Raw genomic sequence first — 20,748 nt, 5'->3', positions numbered from 1 at the left:
ATGTAAAGAGCTCTTGTAATTGACTCCCCACACTTCACAGCAATATGATAGATATGGTAAAATCAGAGAGTTATATAGAATATGAAGTGATTTATTGTATCAAAAGCTTTCTTTAGATCTATAAATATCCCTACTGCCAGTTTCTTACTATCTGTTGCGTTGGTTATTTCTTCTATTAAGTCAGTTACAGCCAGCGATGTTGACCGATTTGCTCTGAATCCATATTGACTGCTGCTAAGTAACGAATGTTTTTCTATGAATTGTTCCAGTCTTTTCTTAAAGAGTTTTTCCAGGATTTTAGAAAATTGTGGGAGAAGAGAGACAGGCCTGTAATTAGTGAAGAGGTGATTATTGCCAGTTTTATACATTGGTTTGACCTTAGCTATTTTCATTTTGTTGGGAAATGATCCTGTTTGAAATGATAAATTGCAGATATAAGTTAATGGTTTAGAGATTCCTTTAATTACTATTTTAATAGTTTTCATGTCCAGATCATCACAGTCAGTGGATGTTTTATTTTTACATTTATTCACAATGTTTATGATTTCTTCTTCTAAAACTGGGTTGAGATAGAAGGAGCTGGGATTATTCTCAATTTGATATTGCTGAGTTGCAGTATTTATAGTCGTTATTTTTTCTGCTAATTGAGGTCCTATATTAATAAAAAACTATTGAATTTATTGACTACACTTTTCAAATCAGTAATATTCTGTTCATTATCTATAAAATAGTGTGGATAGTTATTATTGTTAGAAAATTTTCTAATAACTCTATTTAAAATCTTCCATGTTTCCTTAATGTTGTTTTTATTACTATCCAGTAATTTGTGATAATAGTCCTTTTTACATGTTTTTATAATATTAGTTAACTTATTTTTATATTTCTTATATTTATTTTCTAATTCAAACGTTCTATATTTTAGAAATTCTCTATAAAGTTTGTTTTTCTTTTTACATGCCTTTTGTATTCCTTTTGTGATCCACTGTTCATTTTTTTTGATTGCTTTTCCTCTTATATTGTTTGATTGGACAATGCTTGTTATACAGTGTTTTAAATGTTTTTAAAAATTCTTCATATGCTGAATTCACATCATTCATTTTATATATTAATCTCCAATCGTAGGCCAACAACTCAGCTTCTAGAGCTTTTAATGTCTCTTCAGACGTAACCCGTCTGTAATGCGTCTCTATTTTTTGATCGTCTGTTTTGCACTTACAGTCGTAGACTATGAACACTGGTAAGTGATCAGTTATATCATTAATTAATATTCCACTAATTAAATTATTTTCCAGCACATTTGTGAAAATATTATCAATTAAGGTAGCGCAGTGCGATGTAATGCGACTGGGTCTGGTAATTTTAGGATACAGACTTAGACTGAACATGGTGTTAATAAATTCTTCAGTCATTCTATGTTTATTTGGATTAAGAAGGTCAATGTTGAAATCCCCACAAAAAAATGTTATTTTTTGATTAATTGTTATAAATTTTTCTTCTATCCAGTTGTTGAGTACTTCAATGTTTGATCCAGGGGCTCTATAAATGCAACTCACTAAAACATTTTTCTTTTGTTCCACGAATATTTCTATAGTCACACATTCAAACATGTTGTCCATGACAGTTGACATTGTTTCGATCAACTTATAATTAATCTTCTTGTCAACATATAAAGCTACCCCCCCCTCCATTTTTTCTCTGTTCTTACAAACCATTTCATAACCATTGATTTTCAAAGTCTATGCCCTTATCACTATTGAGCCAAGTTTCTGATAAGGCAATAACATTGAAGGTCTGTGAAAGTTGTTGGATGTATTGTTTGATGCTGTCAAAGTTTGCATAAAGGCTTCTACTATTAAAGTGAATTATTGACAGCTTTTGTTCCGTTTTAATCCTATTGTTGAACTGATCATCGCTGTAATAGTGACAACTATCATTGATGACATTATAGAAATTGTTATCAGGATCAATGTCAGTTTCAATATCTTGCTGATGATAGTTTCTTTGTTGGAATACAGTTAGCTCTATATCCTCATAGGCCGCGATCTGTTGCATGTTTCTCTTTCAGTAGTGACCGTCATCTATATCTGGCTGTCTATCATACATTATTGGATAATTTAGGGGTACTAGTACGTGGATGGGTGATCAACTTATCATAACGTAGGTAAGCAATGTCTCCTCTTTGACGTGCTGCTTTTAAGTCCGGCATTAGTTCCGCCCTCCTTTTCCTTACCGCATCCGTGAAGTCTTCGTTGATGAAAATCTTAGATCCTTTAAGTGCCTTGGTGCGCTGCAGAATAGTTGATCTGTCCTTGTATCGTAGAAATTTCACAACAATGGGCCTGGGTCTGTCTCCTCTAGGTTTACCGGTGCGGTGAGCTCTCTCCATCTCAATCTTATGTTGAAAGTTTAGCTTTTCATTTAAAATAATTTTCATTTTCTCCTCAGTCTCAGTCCAAGTCTCATTTGGTGATTCAGTAATTCCATCAAAAACCAGATTGTTTCTCCTTGATTGCCCCTCGAGGTACTCCATTTTATCAGTGATAGTCATCATGCCCTCACATACTTTAAATATGTCTGACTGCAACGTGTCACTTCGGTCCTTGTTAAAATCCTGCTCTCCTCTCCTTCCAGTTTAAAATGCTCTAATTATTTCTGTATAAAAGCGTATGCTGGTGGGGGGTGAAAAGCTCCAGGGGTTCAGTTTCAGTTTCCTCAGGTATGATCCAAACCAGAATCTATTCATTGCGTTTGTTTTTGGGTCGTTAAAAATGTTCATGGCTTGTTTGAGGTGAGTGCTGGTGTAGTGGCTGCCTAAAAACAGGTACAGGTCTGGGACTCCTTTCCCTCCTTTCTCTTTGGGTTTGGTCATAATGTCTCGTTTCAATCTCTCCCATTTGGAGTCCCAGATGAAATAAAAAATGTCCCGTTGCAGCTCTAAAATCTCTCTAGGGGAATGAAAACAGAACTGGTTAGTAAAGACGCTGGTAAAATCACTGCTTTGATTATTAAAATCTTTCCCTCTATTGTTTGGTTTCTCATTGTCCTAAATCCTAGTCTTTGTTGAACTCTTCATGTTATTTCTGTCCAGTTTGTTTTTCCTTCTCCATTTTTATCAAATTTAACCCCCAATATGTTTTGCTCTTCTTGAGTTACCTGAAACTGAAGTCCTATTTTTTTCACTATTTTTCCACGGTCCGTAAAATTGTGGTTTTGTTTTTTCTTTATTTATTTTTGAGCCTGATGCTTCACCGAACCAGTCTGTTAATTATGAAAATCTCTGTCTACTGATAAAAGATGTGTACATAAAATGCTAAAATCATCCATATATAGAAGACATGTCGCCGCCTGCCCTCCACTCCCCGGTATAGTTACACCTGAGATCTGTGGGTCTTTTCTCCAGATCTGCGCCAGCGGCTCGATGCAGGTCAAGTAGAGAAGGCAGATAACGGACAACCCTGATGGACACCGCAGGTCACTTTCACTGCTTTTGTCAGAAACCCGTTAACCATGAATCTGCTGGAGATGTCTCGGTACAGCAGTCCCACCCAGGCTATGAACCTCCCAGGAAAACCCTTTTTTATTTATTTTTTATTTTATTTTTTGCAGTACCTGGAGGAGGTACTGGTGCGAGACCCGATCGAAAGCTTTCTGAAAGTCTAGATTTAGGACCATCAGCCGATTGTTTCTGTCTCTCGTAGAACAGATGGAGTCTCGGATCAGTGAGGCTGTCCGTGATCCTCCTGCCCGGCACCGCGCAGGCCTGATCCGGGTGGATTAGATCCCAACACTCGGCGCATCCTGGCTGCTAAAAGTTTACTAAAAAGTTTACAACGTTTAAAAGGGTCGCCAGTTTTTTAGATCTCTTTTGTCTTTGTCCTTATATAAAAGTGTAACTATTCCTGTTCTAAAACTATCTGGAAGTGTGTCGAGTTTATTAAAATCAGTAAAAACAACAATTAAATCAGGCGCTAAAATGTCCCAAAATGTTAAATAAAATTCTAAAGGGAGTCCGTCTGAGCCAGGAGATTTTCCTCTTTTAAAACTCTTCAGTGATTTAAAAAGCTCTAAAAGAGTAAAATCCTGCTCTAGAAAACTAGTTTCTTTTAAACTTTTTTCAAGAAAATCCAAAGTTTGGTTTATATTTTCTTCGTTGACTGGATTTCCTGTATATAGTTCGTCATAGAACTTTTCAATCACTTTTTTTCTTTTCTATGTTTGACACTGTTTTCATTTTCTGACTTTAGTTCAGACATAAAACTCGGATTATTATTTTCTTCAAAAAGTATCTCGTACATTTTCCTCCTTTCTATTTCTCTCTCTCTACTTCTTAAAATAACTTGCTTGCTTTTTATTTCTGCCAAAATTCTCATTTCTTTCTTTACTTCTCTTATTTCTTTATTAAATTCATTCCCTGTTGGTTTAAAATCTCTGTAAACGTTTCTGCAGCCCCATCATGTGTCTCTGTTCCTTCTTCTTTTTATTTCTCCTGCTTGTCTGAAGAAAGTCTGGGTCCTACCTTTCACCATCTCCCACCTCTGTGCTCGTGTTTCGTGCAGGTCTTGGAGGGTCTGCCACTCCCGGTACCGGCTGACCAGAGCCTGGTCCTCCAGCAGGGAGTGGTTGAGCTTCCACAGACCTCTCCCAGTAGTCGCACCTGAAGGTGCCTCCTTCTGTCCTGCACACTTTCACTTACACTTTCATTTGGTCTCATGTAGACAGAATCAGTGGTTGTCACTCAGATATGAGGCAGAAACACAATAGCAGGTTTAGACCTGAGGATCAACAGACTCTGAATCTCTGGATGGAGCAACATGGATAGCTCAGAAGTTCTCCAGATGTTTGTGAGGAGAAGAGCCAGCAGAGATCAAAGGTCATGAAGGAGTGAAGGAGTCGATTCAAACCAGATGTTACTGCTGGAAACATCTGGACTCATGAGGGGAACCAGCTTTCTGCTTCACAGGACACTTACTGGACCTGGACCACTGGACTGACTGGTTCTGGTTTCTCTCTGCAGAAGTCCAGAAGATGGAAGATCTGGATCTGAAGAAGAACAGAGCAGAACCTCCAGACTTCAGTAATGAACCTGGACCATCAGACAGAAAGTAAGAAACCAGTTTCTAACTGGTTCATGTGATTCTATAGAGATAAAATATAAATGATATCAACTGGTTGGTCTCAATGCTTAAATAAAAAGTAAGAATTTAGATTTTAAATTAACTTAAAGCTAAATAAATATGAAGGATGTTGGTCAGTGAATCAGAGTTTGAATGAATCGATGATAAAAATGTTGCATGAAAACAAAACAACTAAGAATGTGAGGAGCAACGACTCAGATTATATACTGGGAACACTGAGTCCAGTTTATTAACTGGGAACACTGGGTCCAGTTTATTAACTGGGAACACTGAGTCCAGTTTATTAACTGGGAACACTGGGTCCAGTTTATTTACTGGGAACACTGGGTCCAGTTTATTTACTGGGAACACTGGGTCCAGTTGACCCAGGTAGGCTTATGACCTGGCCACGCCCACTGAACCAAGCAGCTCCAAACAGAAAGGTCAAAGGTCAGAGCAGCTGTAGAGGACTGGGCTGGTCTCCTGGTTCTGAGGTTCTGCTTCCTGCTCGGTTCTTGGGTTCTGGTCTTTAATGACCCACATCGGCTCTTCAGACCAGATGAACAGCTTTAGTTCTGATATCAGGGACCAGATCTTCTGTTCTCCACCTTCTACCACTAGATGGCAGCAGTGAGACGTTGTGCAGTGCATTCTGGGCTTTGGAGTTCTAATAGTGGACACTATAGAAATACTTTGTGGACTAATCCCTAGAAATACGATCTGATCATCTCCATCAAACTGGGACATGAGCCTGTTGTCCTGCAGGTTCTGCTTTGACCCATGTGACCCAGACCAGTAGAACCAGTTCTGGAGAAAACGTTGAGTTTGACCAACAGATCAGTCTGAATGTTTCACTCTGGAGCTTCAGACCTGCAGCAGTTTGTGTTCAGAGCTTCTTCTCTGGTTTTTATCTCAGTTTCTCACTGATTGATCTGAATAACAACATGTTTGTGTTTCAGAGGTCAGAACCACAGAGGGAGAGCAGAACCTCCAGGATCCAGCTGTCCCTCCATGAGGAGTGACCGGTCCAAAGGAATCAATCCAGACTTCAGGACTGAACCTGGACCATCAGAACCAGAGTAAGAAACCAGTTTCTAACTGGTTCATGTGACTCTGCAGAGCAGGACTGGTTCTAGGCATGGATACACGAGGAGACAGGCAGAAAGTAAAGGAGGCTTTATTATGCGTCCATTTTCTGCTCCATGATATTTATTAACATTGATGACTAGTGATTGATTGATGGGATAAACTTTGTCCAACTCCACAACAAAACTCAACCCTAAAACCTTGAAATGAAAAAGTTTCTTCATAAACTTTTTATTTTCTTGTTAAATCCAAGATTTAACCAACAACATAACATTTATCTACTTGGATTGTGATCATGCAGTTTTGCATCTTAAGCTGATTTGAACCTAAATGAAGATAAAAACACATTTCTTTCAAACAGTAATAACAGACAGACTAAAGCAGAAGGTTTTTAAACTCAAAGCTTCAAAAGTCTTTCTTCCTGCTCCTGTTTTCTACTGTCTCTTTGCTTCAGTGCTCAGTGAGACATCAGGCAGGATGAATGATCTTAAAGATTCACTGAATGTTGGCTGTGGTTGGTTACCCAGCATTGGCTCAGGTGATGCACAGCAGCTTTATTACAGGAGACACACCTGATGGAGAACCAACACAGAAAATGAGAAGGGAGAGGACAGGTCAGACATTTTCTGCTTCATTTGGAAAAGGCAGCAATTTGACTCAAAATAGGGATTTTGTTTGAAGTTGAAAAAGAGGAAAAGGATAAAGAAGGAAGATATGTAATGATTGTAGGACGAATCGGAGAAATGACAACTTGAGTAATAAATGTTTATGAGGAGAAGGACAGTTTCCTGAAACAACCAGTCAGAATAATAACTGATGATGGAAAAGGAATGAAACTGATGGGGGGAGACTTTAATACGGTTTAAAATAATATATTAGTTAGATACTCTTCTGATTGTGGGCCACAGACAACGACATCCAGAATGCTAAATAATATTATAAAGAGCTGGTCTGATTGATGCTTGGAGAAATATCAACCCCAAGAAGAGAGACGACACATTTTACTCAGATCCACACAAAAGCTACTCTGGAATAGATTATCTATACAAATCTGAGCCACATATACATAAGGTATTAAAATGTAACATAGAAAATCTAACTAGAAGTGGCCATGCAGCTATAATGTTGTCTCTGTGTGGACAGACAGATTCTGGTTCATTTGTCCTGGTTCCTCCACAGAGAGGATCTGCAGAGCTCAGAGGTTCCCACTGATCCGTCTGTCCAGCAGCACCAAACACAGCTGGACTCCATATTTATGGTCTGTACATCAGTTCTGTTCAGTCTGTAGACCAGAGGACTGTCAGTCTGTCCAACATGGACCTGATGTTCAGATCTAGTCTGATATCTTCTCATTCTGTTCCAGCTGCTGGAGGAAAACATTGTCACATTCGTGAAGAACGAGCTGAAGAAGATCCAAAAGGTTCTGAGTCCAGATGACCCAGAATGCTCAGAGGGTCAGAGTGAGGATGAGGAGGTGATGAGGAGGAGCAGAGAGGCGGTGATGAAGATCACCCTGAACTTCCTGAGGAAGATGAAGCAGGAGGAGCTGGCTGACCGTCTGCAGAGCAGTAAGAGGATTTCTACAACAATTCTGCTGTTATGTTGAATAATTAAAACATGATTACATGAGAAAATGAATTCAACTGAAATCAAACAAGAGAAACGAACAAATACAGAAAATCTTAATCAAACAGTCACATGAGCTCAATGACGTTCTGGATTCAGCAGCTTTTTTATTTAAACATCACCTGTGGTGACTGATGTGCTGCTCATGAAATATAAACTTTGGGAACTTTATATTTACCGTAAAATACTGTAAAAAACAAACATGGCAGCAATGCACAAGATAAAAACCCATTTTAGTTTTAATTCCTGCACCCAGTGCATAAAAATGTTCCATTCAGCTGCAGATGAAGAACCTTCAGAAACACACAGACAGCTACCAAATTCACCCTGTGATGCAGCAGCGCCAACATTGAGGCCAGTAAATGATAAACTGCTGCTGATCTGCATGACATGAACTCTCCGACTGTCTACCGTCCATCTACATGCATCCAGACAGAAGAGGTGGCTAGAAGGTCTCCTTGTTGAACTGAGCTGCAGGCATTTGATGCAGATCAAGTTCAAAAAGTTCTTGCCAAGGTTTTTATACAGTTTTTCCTGTTTATCCCTAAACAACCAACTATCAAAGTGTCTCTGAATCCTTCTGCTTAGGGCAGAACCTGGATTTCTACTGGAAGTGGGTTTGTAAAGAGTAAACAGGACAGTGGAGAGAACAGTTCCCTGGCTTGACCCAGTGCTGCGTAATATTGTGTCCCAGTTTGCTGTTTTCATTGGTCACTCTCCCCAGCTACAGTGGCCTGTCCAGACCTTACAGTGTGTTGTCTCCATGCAGGGACTGGAGCTGGAAAATGTCAACGGAAACTCAAGTTAAACTTGAAGAAGAAGTTCCAGAGTCTCTCTGAAGGCGTCGCTGAACCTGGAAATCAAACCTTTCTGGACCAGATCTACACAGAGCTCCACATCACAGAGGGGTTAACTAGAGAGGTCAACCAGGAACATGAGGTCAGACGGATTGAAACAGCATCCAGGAGACAAGAAACAATCAGGAGAGAAGACATCTTTAAACCTGGAAGTGATCAACCAATCAGAACAGTGATGACCATGGGAGTGGCTGGCATTGGGAAAACACTGTTAACACAGAAGTTCACTCTGGACTGGGCTGAGGGCAGAACCAACCAGAACATCCAGTTCATATTTCCATTGACTTTCAGAGAGCTGAATGTACTGAAAGAAGAAAAGTTCAGCTTGGTGGAACTGATTCATCACTTCTTTGAAGATATTAAAGACGCAGGAATCCGCAGCTTTAAAAACTTCCAGGTTCTGTTCATCTTTGACGGTCTGGATGAGAGTCGACTTCTTCTGGACTTTGATGATAATCTGATCCTGACTGATGCTACAGAGTCCAGCTCAGTGGATGTTCTGCTGACAAACCTCATCAGGGGGAAACTGCTTCCCTCTGCTCTCCTCTGGATAACCACACGACCTGCAGCAGCCAATCAGATCCCTGCTGAGTGCGTTGGCATGGTAACAGAGGTCAGAGGGTTCACTGACCCCCAGAAGGAGGAGTACTTCAGGAAGAGATTCAGAGGTGATGAAGAGAAGGCCAGCAGGATCATCTCCCACATCCAGAAATCAAAAAGTCTCCACATCATGTGTCACATCCCAGTTTTCTGCTGGATCACTGCTAAAGTTCTGGAGGATGTGATGAAGACCAGAGAGGAAGAAGAGCTGCCCAAGACCCTGACTGAGATGTACATAGAGTTCCTGCTGGTTCAGCTCAAAATCAAGGAGGAAAAGTTTGATGGACGACGAAAGACAAAAAATATCTGGAGTCCAGAGAACAGGAAGCTGATTGAGTCTCTAGGAAGACTGGCTCTAGATCAGCTGCTGGAGGGAAACCTGGTCTTCTATGACAAAGATCTTGATAAATGTGGCATCAACATCAAAGATGCTGCGTTGTTCTCAGGAGTTTTCACTGAGATGTTTAAAACGGAGAGAGGAACGCGCAACATCTCCGTCTACTCCTTTGTTCATCTGAGCATCCAGGAGTTTCTGGCTGCCGTCTACATGCTCCACTGCTTCACCAGCAGGAGGTCAGAGGTCATCAAGACGTTCCTGGGACAAAAATACAATGAAACATCTCTAGATGACTTCATGAAGAAAGTCATGGAGAAATCCCTCAGCAGTAAAAATGGCCACCTGGACCTGTTTGTCCGCTTCCTTCATGGTCTCACTGTGGAGTCCAACCAGAGACTCTTAGAGGATCTGCTGGGTCAGACAGAGAACCGTCCAGAAACCATCCAGAGAATCATCACCAACCTGAAGGAGATGAACACTGATAGATTCTCTCCTGCCAGAAGCATCAACATCTTCTACTGTCTGGTGGAGATGAACGACGTCTCATTTTATCAGGAGATCCAACGGCTGCTGGATTCAGGGAAGCAGCTCTCAGTGACTGACTGTTCAGCTCTGGCCTTCATGCTGCAGATGTCAGAGGTTCTGGATGAGTTGGACCTGGAGAAGTACAACACATCAGAATATGGACGACTGAGACTGGTTCCAGCTGTGAGGAACTGCAGAAAGGCTCGGTGAGTCCAGATGTTTTCATTGTGTGATGCTGATTCAGCACTATTGTCCTCCTGTTTCTTCTTCTTTCTTCAAGTTGATTCTGGATGTTTTTGGCCTTTAACTACTTCCTTCATCCTCTGGATGATTTCAGCCATTCAAACATCTAAACATTCAGTTCATCCAGGACAGCTGCAGCTTCTGGTTTTTACACATTTTGATCATTTAAAAATATTTAACTTTTTATCAGTTTTCAGGTTGAAATGAATAGAAAACCCTGAACTCTAGAAAATGTCTATTTCCTCTCAGATCCAATCAGCCAGAGAGACTTTTTAACCTTTAAACTCTCTTCACTCGTTGAGCTGCTGCTCCATAATTCACCTTTTAGGATCTTTGACTGTTTTTATAAAATAATTGTTTAGGTTTGATGGAAAGTTGAACCATTAAAATAAACCGTTGCATTAATTATAAACTTTGTGAACAGTGTTGATCTTCTTCATCCCGTCATCATCCTCACCTCTTCCTCCACCACTAGTTTCCTCTGAGTTTGTAACTGAGACCAAAATGTGGTGATTGTTGTCTGGTTCCAGAAAAAGTCCTAGTTTCTGTCAGATCCTCCCAAAGCTCTGAGAACTCTGCTTCCAGAGCTGGAACCATTTTCCTCATCAACTCTTCATCTGCAGCCTTTGTTGAAGCTGTTAGCTGTCCTCCATGAAGACCTGCAGAGACATGAGCTTCAGCTCTTTAGACATCCCAGCCTCTTTAGTTCTGGAGAACTTTCACTGCTTCACCATGAAGATGCTGCTGGACCCAAACGCTCCGTCTCCTCCAGGGGTTTTGCTCTTCAGCTCTTTAGGAGTTTAGCAACAATTTCTTCTGACATCCAAACCTTTGTTCCTCTGAGACGATGGACAGACCACTGCAGAGACACGTGTCCCTCTTCCAACCAGTTTGTCCAGCTCCTCTCAGGTCAACAGAGGACGGTCCAGACCTGAAGGAGCAGCAGGACCGGTTCTGCTGCTGCTCTGCAGGACGACCAGAACAATCTGCAGCTTTTAGCTGAAGCAGGTTGACGACTGTCCACTTTCTACTTTGTTACAGCATCAAATCCAGCAGATGAACGGAGACACAACTGGGAGCATCATGTGTCTGGTCTGCTCCCAGTTTCCTCTGTGGCAGCATTTAATAATCTGCTGCTGGGAGCCACGTTTCTATAGAATATACTACTATTATTAATGATGAGGAGGATTCTAGATGCTGCAGCAGCAGATATGGGCTAAACAAACCCAGAGATGCCAGAGGTCCACAGCAGGCTGGACTTCCTGCTCTGCTCACTTCATTTATAACTCACTTCCTGCTTGGTGGAAGATCTCAAGGAGCCAAACGGTCTAGTCCAAGTCAGTGTGACTTGTCAGAGCTGTGAGCAGTTCCTCCTCCTCTCCATCATCTCCAGTAGTTTCCTTCATTCAGCTCAGTCAGCCTCTTCATCAGCTGCTGCAGCTCCTTTGAGGCTCTGATGCTGCAGAGAAACTGAACTTTCCTTCACAGATGATAGAAGATCTTCAACATCTGACTGAGCTGAAGGTCTGAGGACATGAAGCCTGGACCAGAACCAGAACCAGAACCTGGACTTTAGTCAGGAACTGCACAGACTCTCTGTCGGGTCAAACTCAGTAAACTGAAGATCAGATGTTGATCAGATGATGACATCATGATGACATCACTGTTATCATATTTTATCTGTTTATGATCCAGATTGATTTCATTACAACTGAATTTATTTCTTCTCTCATCACAGACTTGGAGGCTGTTCGATCCTAAAGGCTGAATGTGAAGTTTTGGCTTCAGCTCTGAAGTCCAACCCAGATCTGACTGAACTGGAAATAAGTGAGATCAACATATATGGAGCTGGAGACTCTGATATGAAGAATGTGTCTGAGATCCTGCAGAGTTCAGTCAGTAAAGTGAAGATTCTGAGGTTTGTTTTCTCTATTTATACAATAAAATCATTCATTGATACTTTAATCCTTAGTTTAATTAATAATTTAGTTGTAATATTTAAAAACAATATTTTTAAATGTCAGATTCAATTTCAAACAATTTTACCTTATAAATAAATGATTTTCTTATTTCAGACTTTGAGATCATTGAACTTTGTTTTTCAGTTTTTAAAATGTTTTTGTCTGATGAACAAAATGAGTAAAATAATTCAAATGAAGTTAATTAACGATGGAGATGTTTCAGTTTGGTTGGTAAAGATTCAGATTGTTTTATTTCTGATTCTCATCTTTACATCCAGAATGAAATGTTTTCCTCCAGTCGTGCCACAAACACTGACCAGTTCAAATCATCATTAATGAAACATCTAAGAAGTGACTGATTGTAGAAAAGCAAATCTAGATGAACTGAATGACAGTGAGGTTTGCAGCAGCAGCAGGTTCCTCACTTTGTCCTGAAGCTGTGGTTCTGTTGGGCCGGGTCAGAGAGGAACCGTCCTCTTCAGTCTGACAGCCGTCAGTCGGTTGGAGCCTCGTCTCTGTGATGAAGCTTCATCACGTCTCCTTAGGAAATAATGGCCTCCATTGGCTTTCAGCAGCTTTTAAACCAGTTTGACTGGATCAGATGTTAGAATCAGTTCATCATGTTTCTTTTACATTCAGGGAAATTAATTTTCTACATTTTATTATTTATTTGTTCATATTTCAGTTTTAACTGCATCCTGTTGGCTTCAGCTCATCTTTTATTCTTTATTCAGATTGTGGATCTGCAGTTTGTCAGAGACCAGCTGGACGTCTCTGTTCTCAGCTCTGAAGTCCAACCCGACCCATCTGACAGAACTGATCCTGTACAGAACCAACCTGGGAGATTCTGGCCTGAAGGAGCTCTGTGGTTTTCTACAGACTAAAGGCTGCCGACTGGAATCTTTGAGGTTTGTAATTATATAATTATCAATATTTCAGTGAATGATTATCTATAATTGATCATAAATCAAAGTTCATATCTTCTGTTCTAATAAATATTTTCTGAGTTTGTTCCTGGATCCAGAGTTTAATTTAGTCCCTCTGTGTAACTGAGTTGGACCTGCTGACCTGAGGTCAGAACAGGACAGCATTCGGACCCCCAGTGTGTAGAAATCCCCCTCATGTCAAGCAGGTCAAAGGTCATTCAACCCAGTCTAGAAAAGTGAATTCCTTAAATCTGACAGGAACAAATCAATAATCAATGATTGATGCTTCAACACTTTGATCAGAACCTGGAATGATTTTACTGACTAAAATCCTCCAACACAACATGACCCAGTACCAGGTTCTGGTTCTGGTTCTGAAGTCAGCAGGTCTTTATTGAAGCAGCAGCTTGTTGGCTTTAATATTCATGAGAATCTTTAACTGGTTCTGTTGGACTGGTTCACCTGCATCCTGTTGGCTTCAGCTCATCTTTTATTCTTTATTCAGGTTGATGAGCTGCAGGTTGTCAAAGATCAGCTGTGATTTTCTGGCCTCAGCTCTGAAGTCCAACAGCCTCCATCTGACAGATCTGGACCTGAGAGGAAACAACCTGAAGGATTCAGATGTTCAGCAGCTGAGGGATCTTGTAGATGATCTGAAGTAAGTAAATGTTTGTAGTGAGTCCAGCTGCTGTCAGCATGTTGAACTAAACCCAGTTAGCATCAAAGCAAAGCTCCAGTGTTCCCAGTAAAGCTGCAGCTTCTCAGTGGGAGGAGAATGGTTCAGGCTTCCTGATTGGACACAGAGACAGCAATCAGCCAATCAGAGGAGCAGCAGCTTGCTGTGTTCCTGTGTTTGTGTTGGTGTGAAGATGAGTGTTGTTGCTGTGTCCATGTCTCCAGGACGTCCAGCTGGACTCCAGCGTCCAGCCGTCCAACATGTCTAGAGACAGTGGTCCTCATTCATCAAACTGTGGCAGCAGCAGATCTGATCTCAGATCTGCTTGTTCTCTCAGTTCAACAGGAAACAACTGATCAGGTTAATCTTGGTCACAGCTCTGAGATCAGTCTGACTGCAGCCTGGAAACCATCTACTGGATGTGCTGCGTCACTGACTGCTGCTGGAGAGGCTGGAAACACTCACTGATCTGATCTCTCCTTCCTTCTTCTCTCTGCAGGCTCTGATCTCTGTAAAGTAGAGAACGGTCTCTGTGTCCTGCTGATCCTCAGAGGTTGAAGCTGCAGCAGTTTGAGTCTAAAGAGACTCTGACTGGATCATGATGATGACCTCTGACCTCCAAGACTTTCCTCCCGTTTATTTTCTCATGTCTGTCATTTAGTGTCTGATATTGTTTGTCTCTTTGGATCAATAAAGATCCGATTCAAACTGGGCTCCATTTAGAGGCTTCATGGAGTTTTGATCTGAACTGGATTAACTGGAAAGTTGATCTTTTTTCTCTCTGATTCATTTTCATCCTGGAACCAGAAATGGTCTGAGATGGAAACATGGGAATCATTTTCAGTTCAGCTTTGAATCATAAAGACACTTCAAACCTCTTTTCTCTGCTGCTTCTTCTTCTGTTGACAGGAAAATGTTCCTCAAAGCTCCACAGATAAAAAGATGCTTTACCGGAAACTGCAGAGAAACTTCAGCTTCCATCACAGAAACCAGTTGAACCAGTTTAGAACTGGATGTCCCACAGGAACTCTGATCTTTTTTATTTTGTTATCGTCATTCTAAAAATCTTTAAATAATGAAGTTTTGCATCATATTCATTGATCCTCAGCTTTAATATTCCTCAACCTGTTTTGGTTTTTACTTTTTTAACTCCATGTTTCATGTTTTGAGTTTTCTAGAGAACTTTAGGACTCGATGTGTCACATCAGGCTCTTTACTGAGATTCACTGATTTATTCAGACCTCAGAGAATCACTGGGATAATGTGCTGATTGGTTCATGTTTTTATATTTCTTCTAACCTAATATGGGTTATTTGGTTAATAAATATTTTAATAATGTTCTTTGTACAAATATAATAACTGCACCTTTTATTTTAATCCTTCATGCTGTCTAGCTTTTTGTATTAGGATCAACAAAGAAATTAAAATATATTTAAGTTTTCATTTTGACTTTGTTTATTTAGGTTTACTAAATAATTTAGGTTTATTTAGTAACAACAGAAACATCCTGTTCAGTTGATCTGAGCTTTTGAACTGATTTTGTGGTGAACCTTTTCCATGAACTGCTGAGATTCATGATTGGAAGACATTAATGCAATAAAGTCATTAAGTCTCAGTTAATAAATATTGAGGCAATTTATTTTTACAGAACGTGTTGCATCAACCATTTTAAAACCTTTAGCTAATGTTCTCTAAATACCGTCTAATTGTTAGACGCAGCATTATGCTGTCGCTACCATGTTTCACAGAGTGGATAATGTTCAGAGTCGTGTGCAGTGTTAGTTGATCCTTGCCGGCTGTGATTCTCTGCATGGCTTATAGCAACTTCAAACTGGATTTCTTCCTTTCCTGCCCTTCACAGCTCAGTGCTGCGTTGTTTTTACCTGTAACTTAAATTTCCAGTACAAATATACATTTTTGTTGTAATGTGACAAAACATGTAAAAGTTCAGAGCACTGTATCTCTTCAGTGTGCAAACACACAATGACACATCTGGTTTGGAAAAAATGATAATAAATAAACACAAACGTAAAGCAGTTAGCCTCTTAGGTTTGCTGTGTGCAGTTTATTGCTTTTTTTTGGCCTGCAAAAAGACCATGACATTTTTAAATTTTCCTTTCCCACATCCTGAACATCTTCCAAAGCAAATATGTAAATATGGAGAGAAATTCGAGAAGAGAAGAAGTTCAGCTTAACTTTTTGGTGGAGCATGTCAGCATAAAAACCCAAATATGTGTTTATTTTCCACTCTGCTTGTCATCATAATGCTCATCTGATAAGATGAGTGGGCACTTATGAAGCTAGTGTGGATTAAATTGATTTAGCTTTGCTCTAGATTAGCACTCTTTAAATATAAATAAAAATAAGCCCATCTTTAAACGTCACATCTCCATAAGTAGCTTTGCAGATGCTGGGTTGTTATTGTGTGTAAATGGTTTTCAGTGAGTTAAGTCAGTTTCTGATTTCTGCATTATTATAATCTCATCACTCTTTAAAATAGTTCAATTATACAAAAGAAGGAACCATAAATAGCCTAATTTACATAAACTTTTTGTTGTGGTTATTTTACTTGTGTGTTTCATAACAAATGGCTCTCAGAGACGATCAGTCAGTGAGATAAATTATTAGTTTAAGGGTCAATCCAAGTAAAGGTTAAAAAAAAATTAACTCAGACTGTGGTGATTTTCAGAAGCTGTTTATATTTACTCTATGAATAAAATTAATTGTGTGTGTATAGAAAAGGCTGGGTGTTCTGAAATAATAGGTCTATATTTTGTTTCACCTATTGGTTACGTATTATAGTTTAATCACTGCAGCCTGATATTTTATTGGAGAATCAAAATAATCTTATCATTTTACTTTTTTTTTTTTAATTGAAAAATCTGGGGTGCATTTGAGTACAGTCTTTATGACTCAGATACCCCAAAATAAAATCGAGTGAAATCAAGCACTTTAAGAAGTAACCTGTAATAAACAAAGTCCATCTTTGTCATAGCATAAACACCAATGTTTACACTGTTTTTCAATGCTTCCATGCAATGCATGTAAGGCACATGTTACTCTACACCTAAAAAAACACAGAATAATTAATTTGCTGTTAAGAGATGAGCGTTTTCTACTGGTAACAAACTGCCACGAAGTATAAATCGGATTTTTACTTTTGTGTTGAAAGTCTGTTTTACAATATATTTACCACTAATGACAATCGAAAAAAAAAAAAAAAAACTTTTCTGCAAAACTCACCAACTGCACAATTCTTGTTAAAGAGTGTAAGATATGTAGTATTTCAAAAGAGCAGAAGAAATCTTATGTTTTTTGAACAATAATAATTTTTGTTGCTAATCTGTTGCTAAGAGATGAGCGTGTTTACTGGTAACCACAAAGTAAACATCTGATTTTCACTTTTGAGACGATGGCATCAAGCTGTACGCCAAGAGCGAGCGAGACATCGACTCACTGATCCACACCACCAGGATCTACAGCACTGACATCGGGATGTCATTCGGACTAGAGAAGTGTGGCCGGATGGTCACAAAGAGAGGGAAGGTCGTCCGCACAGAGGGGTCTCATTCCCAGAAGGAACAATAGCAGACATAGAGCACAGCTACAAGTACCTGGGAATACCACAAGCAAATGGCAACCTGGATGAGGTCACAAGGAAAGGAGCCACAGCCAAATACCTCCAACGAATAAGGCAAGTCCTGAGAAGCCAGCTCAATGGCAAGAACAAGATCTGTGTGATAAACAGCTATGCCTTACCAGTAATCAGACACCCTGCAGGAATAACTAGCTGGCCAAAGGAGGAGACAAACACCACGGATGTTAAGACTCGGAAGCTACTAACCATGCATGGAGGGTTCCACCCCAAATCCAGCACCCTGAGACTGAACACGAGCCGTAAGGAAGGTCAATAAGGCAGGTGGTTCCTTGAGTTTTGGTTTTCTAAATTGAGGGAACCAAACCTTTAGAGAATCCTAAAGACCTTTATTGGAAATAAAGGCCCCTCTTAGAGGATTAAGAGGCAGAGCGACCACAAAGCTGATTTGTTGGATTCTGTGAAGACGTTTGCAGTCTACAGAGGAAATCCCACCCAGTTCTAGAAGAACGGGTCTAAGTGGTTCCAGCACACAACCTCCTCCTCTGGGTGAATTGATTGGAATAAAATGCTGAACATAAATCTGTTGTTGATAAATTACAGGCCTTAATATGTTTAATTTTTCTTTTGTGTGTTTGAATAAATAAAAAAATATTTCTTAAAAGGATCAATCAATTAATGAATTTTATTTATAAGGGACCCTTTCATACTAAAAGCAGCTCTAAGAGCTGTTCCAACAATGAGCCCTCAGGTTTCTCTGACAAACTTTTCCAAAAACAGGAGCCATAATACTGGATGGATAATAAATGACTAAAACTATATGATCACGTAAAAGGTTAAAATAAGATTCATAAGTATAAATGTATATGTATGGAAAACAACAAGGAAAATGACAAGACAAACCCTCATCGATTTTCTATTTGCTTTTTCTCTTCCCTTCTGTCTGAGCCTCACACGGTGCATCTGACCTCTGACCTCAACGCCTCCCATCTGTCCCTCCTACAAAACCAGCCAATGAAAATGATGGAGAAGATCTGGAGGATCAAGAAGACAAAAAAGACCTCCATCACCTGCAGGGGACAACTGTCGGTCTCCTGTTGGGCATTTGGACTGAAAACCTCCGCTGGTCTGCTGTCCAGTATCAGCGAAGAGGAAGAAAAGCTCTTCTCTCACAGGAGCTGTGAGAGAAAAAGACTCTGAACTGTTGACTCTTGTTTCATCTGTGGACAACATGGACATTTCCTGAGGGACGATCTGGATAACCCAAAGAACCAACACCAGAACCAGTTGGACTGACAGGAAGCTGGAGGAGAGAGACGGGGCAGGATTTGGCTGCAGCAGCACCGAGACCGACTGGGGCAGAGGGGCGAGAAGGAAGGAACAACCTGGATCCACATCAACCACTGTGAAGGACGACCTGTCTGTAACGTCCATCTAGATCACGACTTTAAATCTGAAGCAGCAGCAAAACTTCCCTCTACCAAGTATCAAGAACTTCAACTGTTGACACCAAAGAGGACAACGTCCAGAGCAACAGCGACTTTAGATGTTTCTGAAAGGATCTCCACTCAAAGGACTATTGCTGGTCCACTGGCGAGTGACCGAAGCGGAGAGTGAAGATTTAGACTTTTCTGACAGGAGGGAACAAATCCTCCTGAGCAGACAGATGATCCGTGTTCCTGCTTCTACGCTTTACCTACAGATGGAAAATCTGTGCTTTCTTGTTGGGTTTTGAACAGAAACTTATCTGTACCTTCACTGCACTAATGTCATTTTTTTGTGGGGTTTCCTAGAAAACACATGAAATTTGGTAGCTTAATTATAATCTTTCTTAGTTGTTTGACTCCTCAGGATGTTTAAGAGTTTAGAAATTCATTCTTCTAGACATAAGAGAAGTCAACTTAAAATTAACTTTAATGTGTGTAAAATTAAAACTGATAAGTTTAAAACTTTGGACTTATTTAATTACGCATCAGGAATGCACAAATTTATGTTCTGTTACCACATTAAAATAAGACATTAAGGTTTAGATTAAACAAATGAACTAAATGACTTAATATGTACATTTAGGCTGTAACACCAAAATTAAACTGTGCATAGATCAAAAGTGAATGGGGTTAACATAAAAGCATGTAATGCATGTGTAGAAATGTAAAATTAAATTATTCACAGGGAGGTCTAAGGATTGAAATAGATGCACTTATTTTGCACGGAAGAATTTGGGATTAAAATAATGACTTATTTAAGCAATTGGACATATTACTTTGAAAACGGTTTGGTATTCTGCTGGTCCAAATACATTACTTCAAATTTCTCCTTTTAAAGTTTTGTGAAAGATGACAAAAGATATAGATGACAAAAGATATAGATGACCGTCTCCCTGGCAAGGAGAAACAATAAAGGGATAAATGGATGAATGCCGGTAGGTTTTTTGTATCCTGCCTATATGTTTTTGTTTCATCTTACAGAATAATGTTTCAGTGACTGAATGAATATGTAATGTCTTCAAATGTATGGGATAATTTCTCACTTCTCACCATAAAAATTGTACAAATGTCCTTTTATATAATCAGTGGGGATGGAATAAAATTTGACGTGTGATTAATAGTAAATATTACATATTTACTAATAATCAAAAGGAGGGAAAAGTGGTGGAAAATTACTACAAGTTAACATCTGCTGATCATGTTATATGAAATGCTTGTGAGCTCTCATTAAAAGAGCTATTTGGGTCACATGTAGAAGGCTGGGAGTCGTTTGCTACAGCTGCATCAGAACCAGACTGTGTGGCAGAGCTTTTCACCGAGATCTGCTTCATGATTGGTTGTCCTACCAGCTCTGAGTTGTGCACAATTCATAAATAAACCTGACTGAGTAATTTTACCCGAACAGTGCTTGTCCCCCCGCCACACAACAATGGATACAGACAAATACAGATCACCGCAACTCTTTTTTTTTGCGCATTAATATGTTGCATGACAGACTTTATTCAATGCAGCGCAGCCGCAATGTGTCCACCGAACTGCGCAGGTCACTGTGCACCTGAAATGACAGGATATGATTCACGTACACTGATATTACACAGCTTCAGTGTCGCTGCCAACATCTATTTAGCAAAGTTTTGTAATAACGAGTACGGTGATATTTTAAAGTATAGGCACAAAAAAAGTCCACAAGACAACGTATTTTGTCCTGATTAACG

The 20,748-nt window shown here is 39.7% G+C and overlaps 1 protein-coding gene across 1 annotated transcript in view; it reads left to right on the top strand.

Moving 5' to 3' along the window:
* The window catches only part of LOC148160428 (uncharacterized), a 34,472-nt gene extending 20,535 nt beyond the window's left edge, over positions 1-13,937 (top strand). The window contains exons 14-22 of the mRNA XM_088003692.1: positions 4,557-4,644; positions 4,961-5,102; positions 6,074-6,193; positions 7,380-7,458; positions 7,564-7,768; positions 8,596-10,351; positions 12,127-12,306; positions 13,084-13,257; positions 13,781-13,937. Coding sequence (XP_087859818.1) covers positions 4,557-4,644; positions 4,961-5,102; positions 6,074-6,193; positions 7,380-7,458; positions 7,564-7,768; positions 8,596-10,351; positions 12,127-12,306; positions 13,084-13,257; positions 13,781-13,937 — 2,901 coding nt within the window. The remainder of the gene's footprint in view (positions 1-4,556; positions 4,645-4,960; positions 5,103-6,073; positions 6,194-7,379; positions 7,459-7,563; positions 7,769-8,595; positions 10,352-12,126; positions 12,307-13,083; positions 13,258-13,780) is intronic.
* The last annotated feature ends 6,811 nt before the right edge of the window (positions 13,938-20,748 follow it).

This window comes from Poecilia mexicana, unplaced genomic scaffold, assembly GCF_051168715.1.
Source record: "Poecilia mexicana isolate PSO_F unplaced genomic scaffold, ASM5116871v1 scaffold_2, whole genome shotgun sequence".
NCBI classification, from domain to species: domain Eukaryota; kingdom Metazoa; phylum Chordata; class Actinopteri; order Cyprinodontiformes; family Poeciliidae; genus Poecilia; species Poecilia mexicana.
This window is presented reverse-complemented; position numbering and strand designations above follow the sequence as displayed.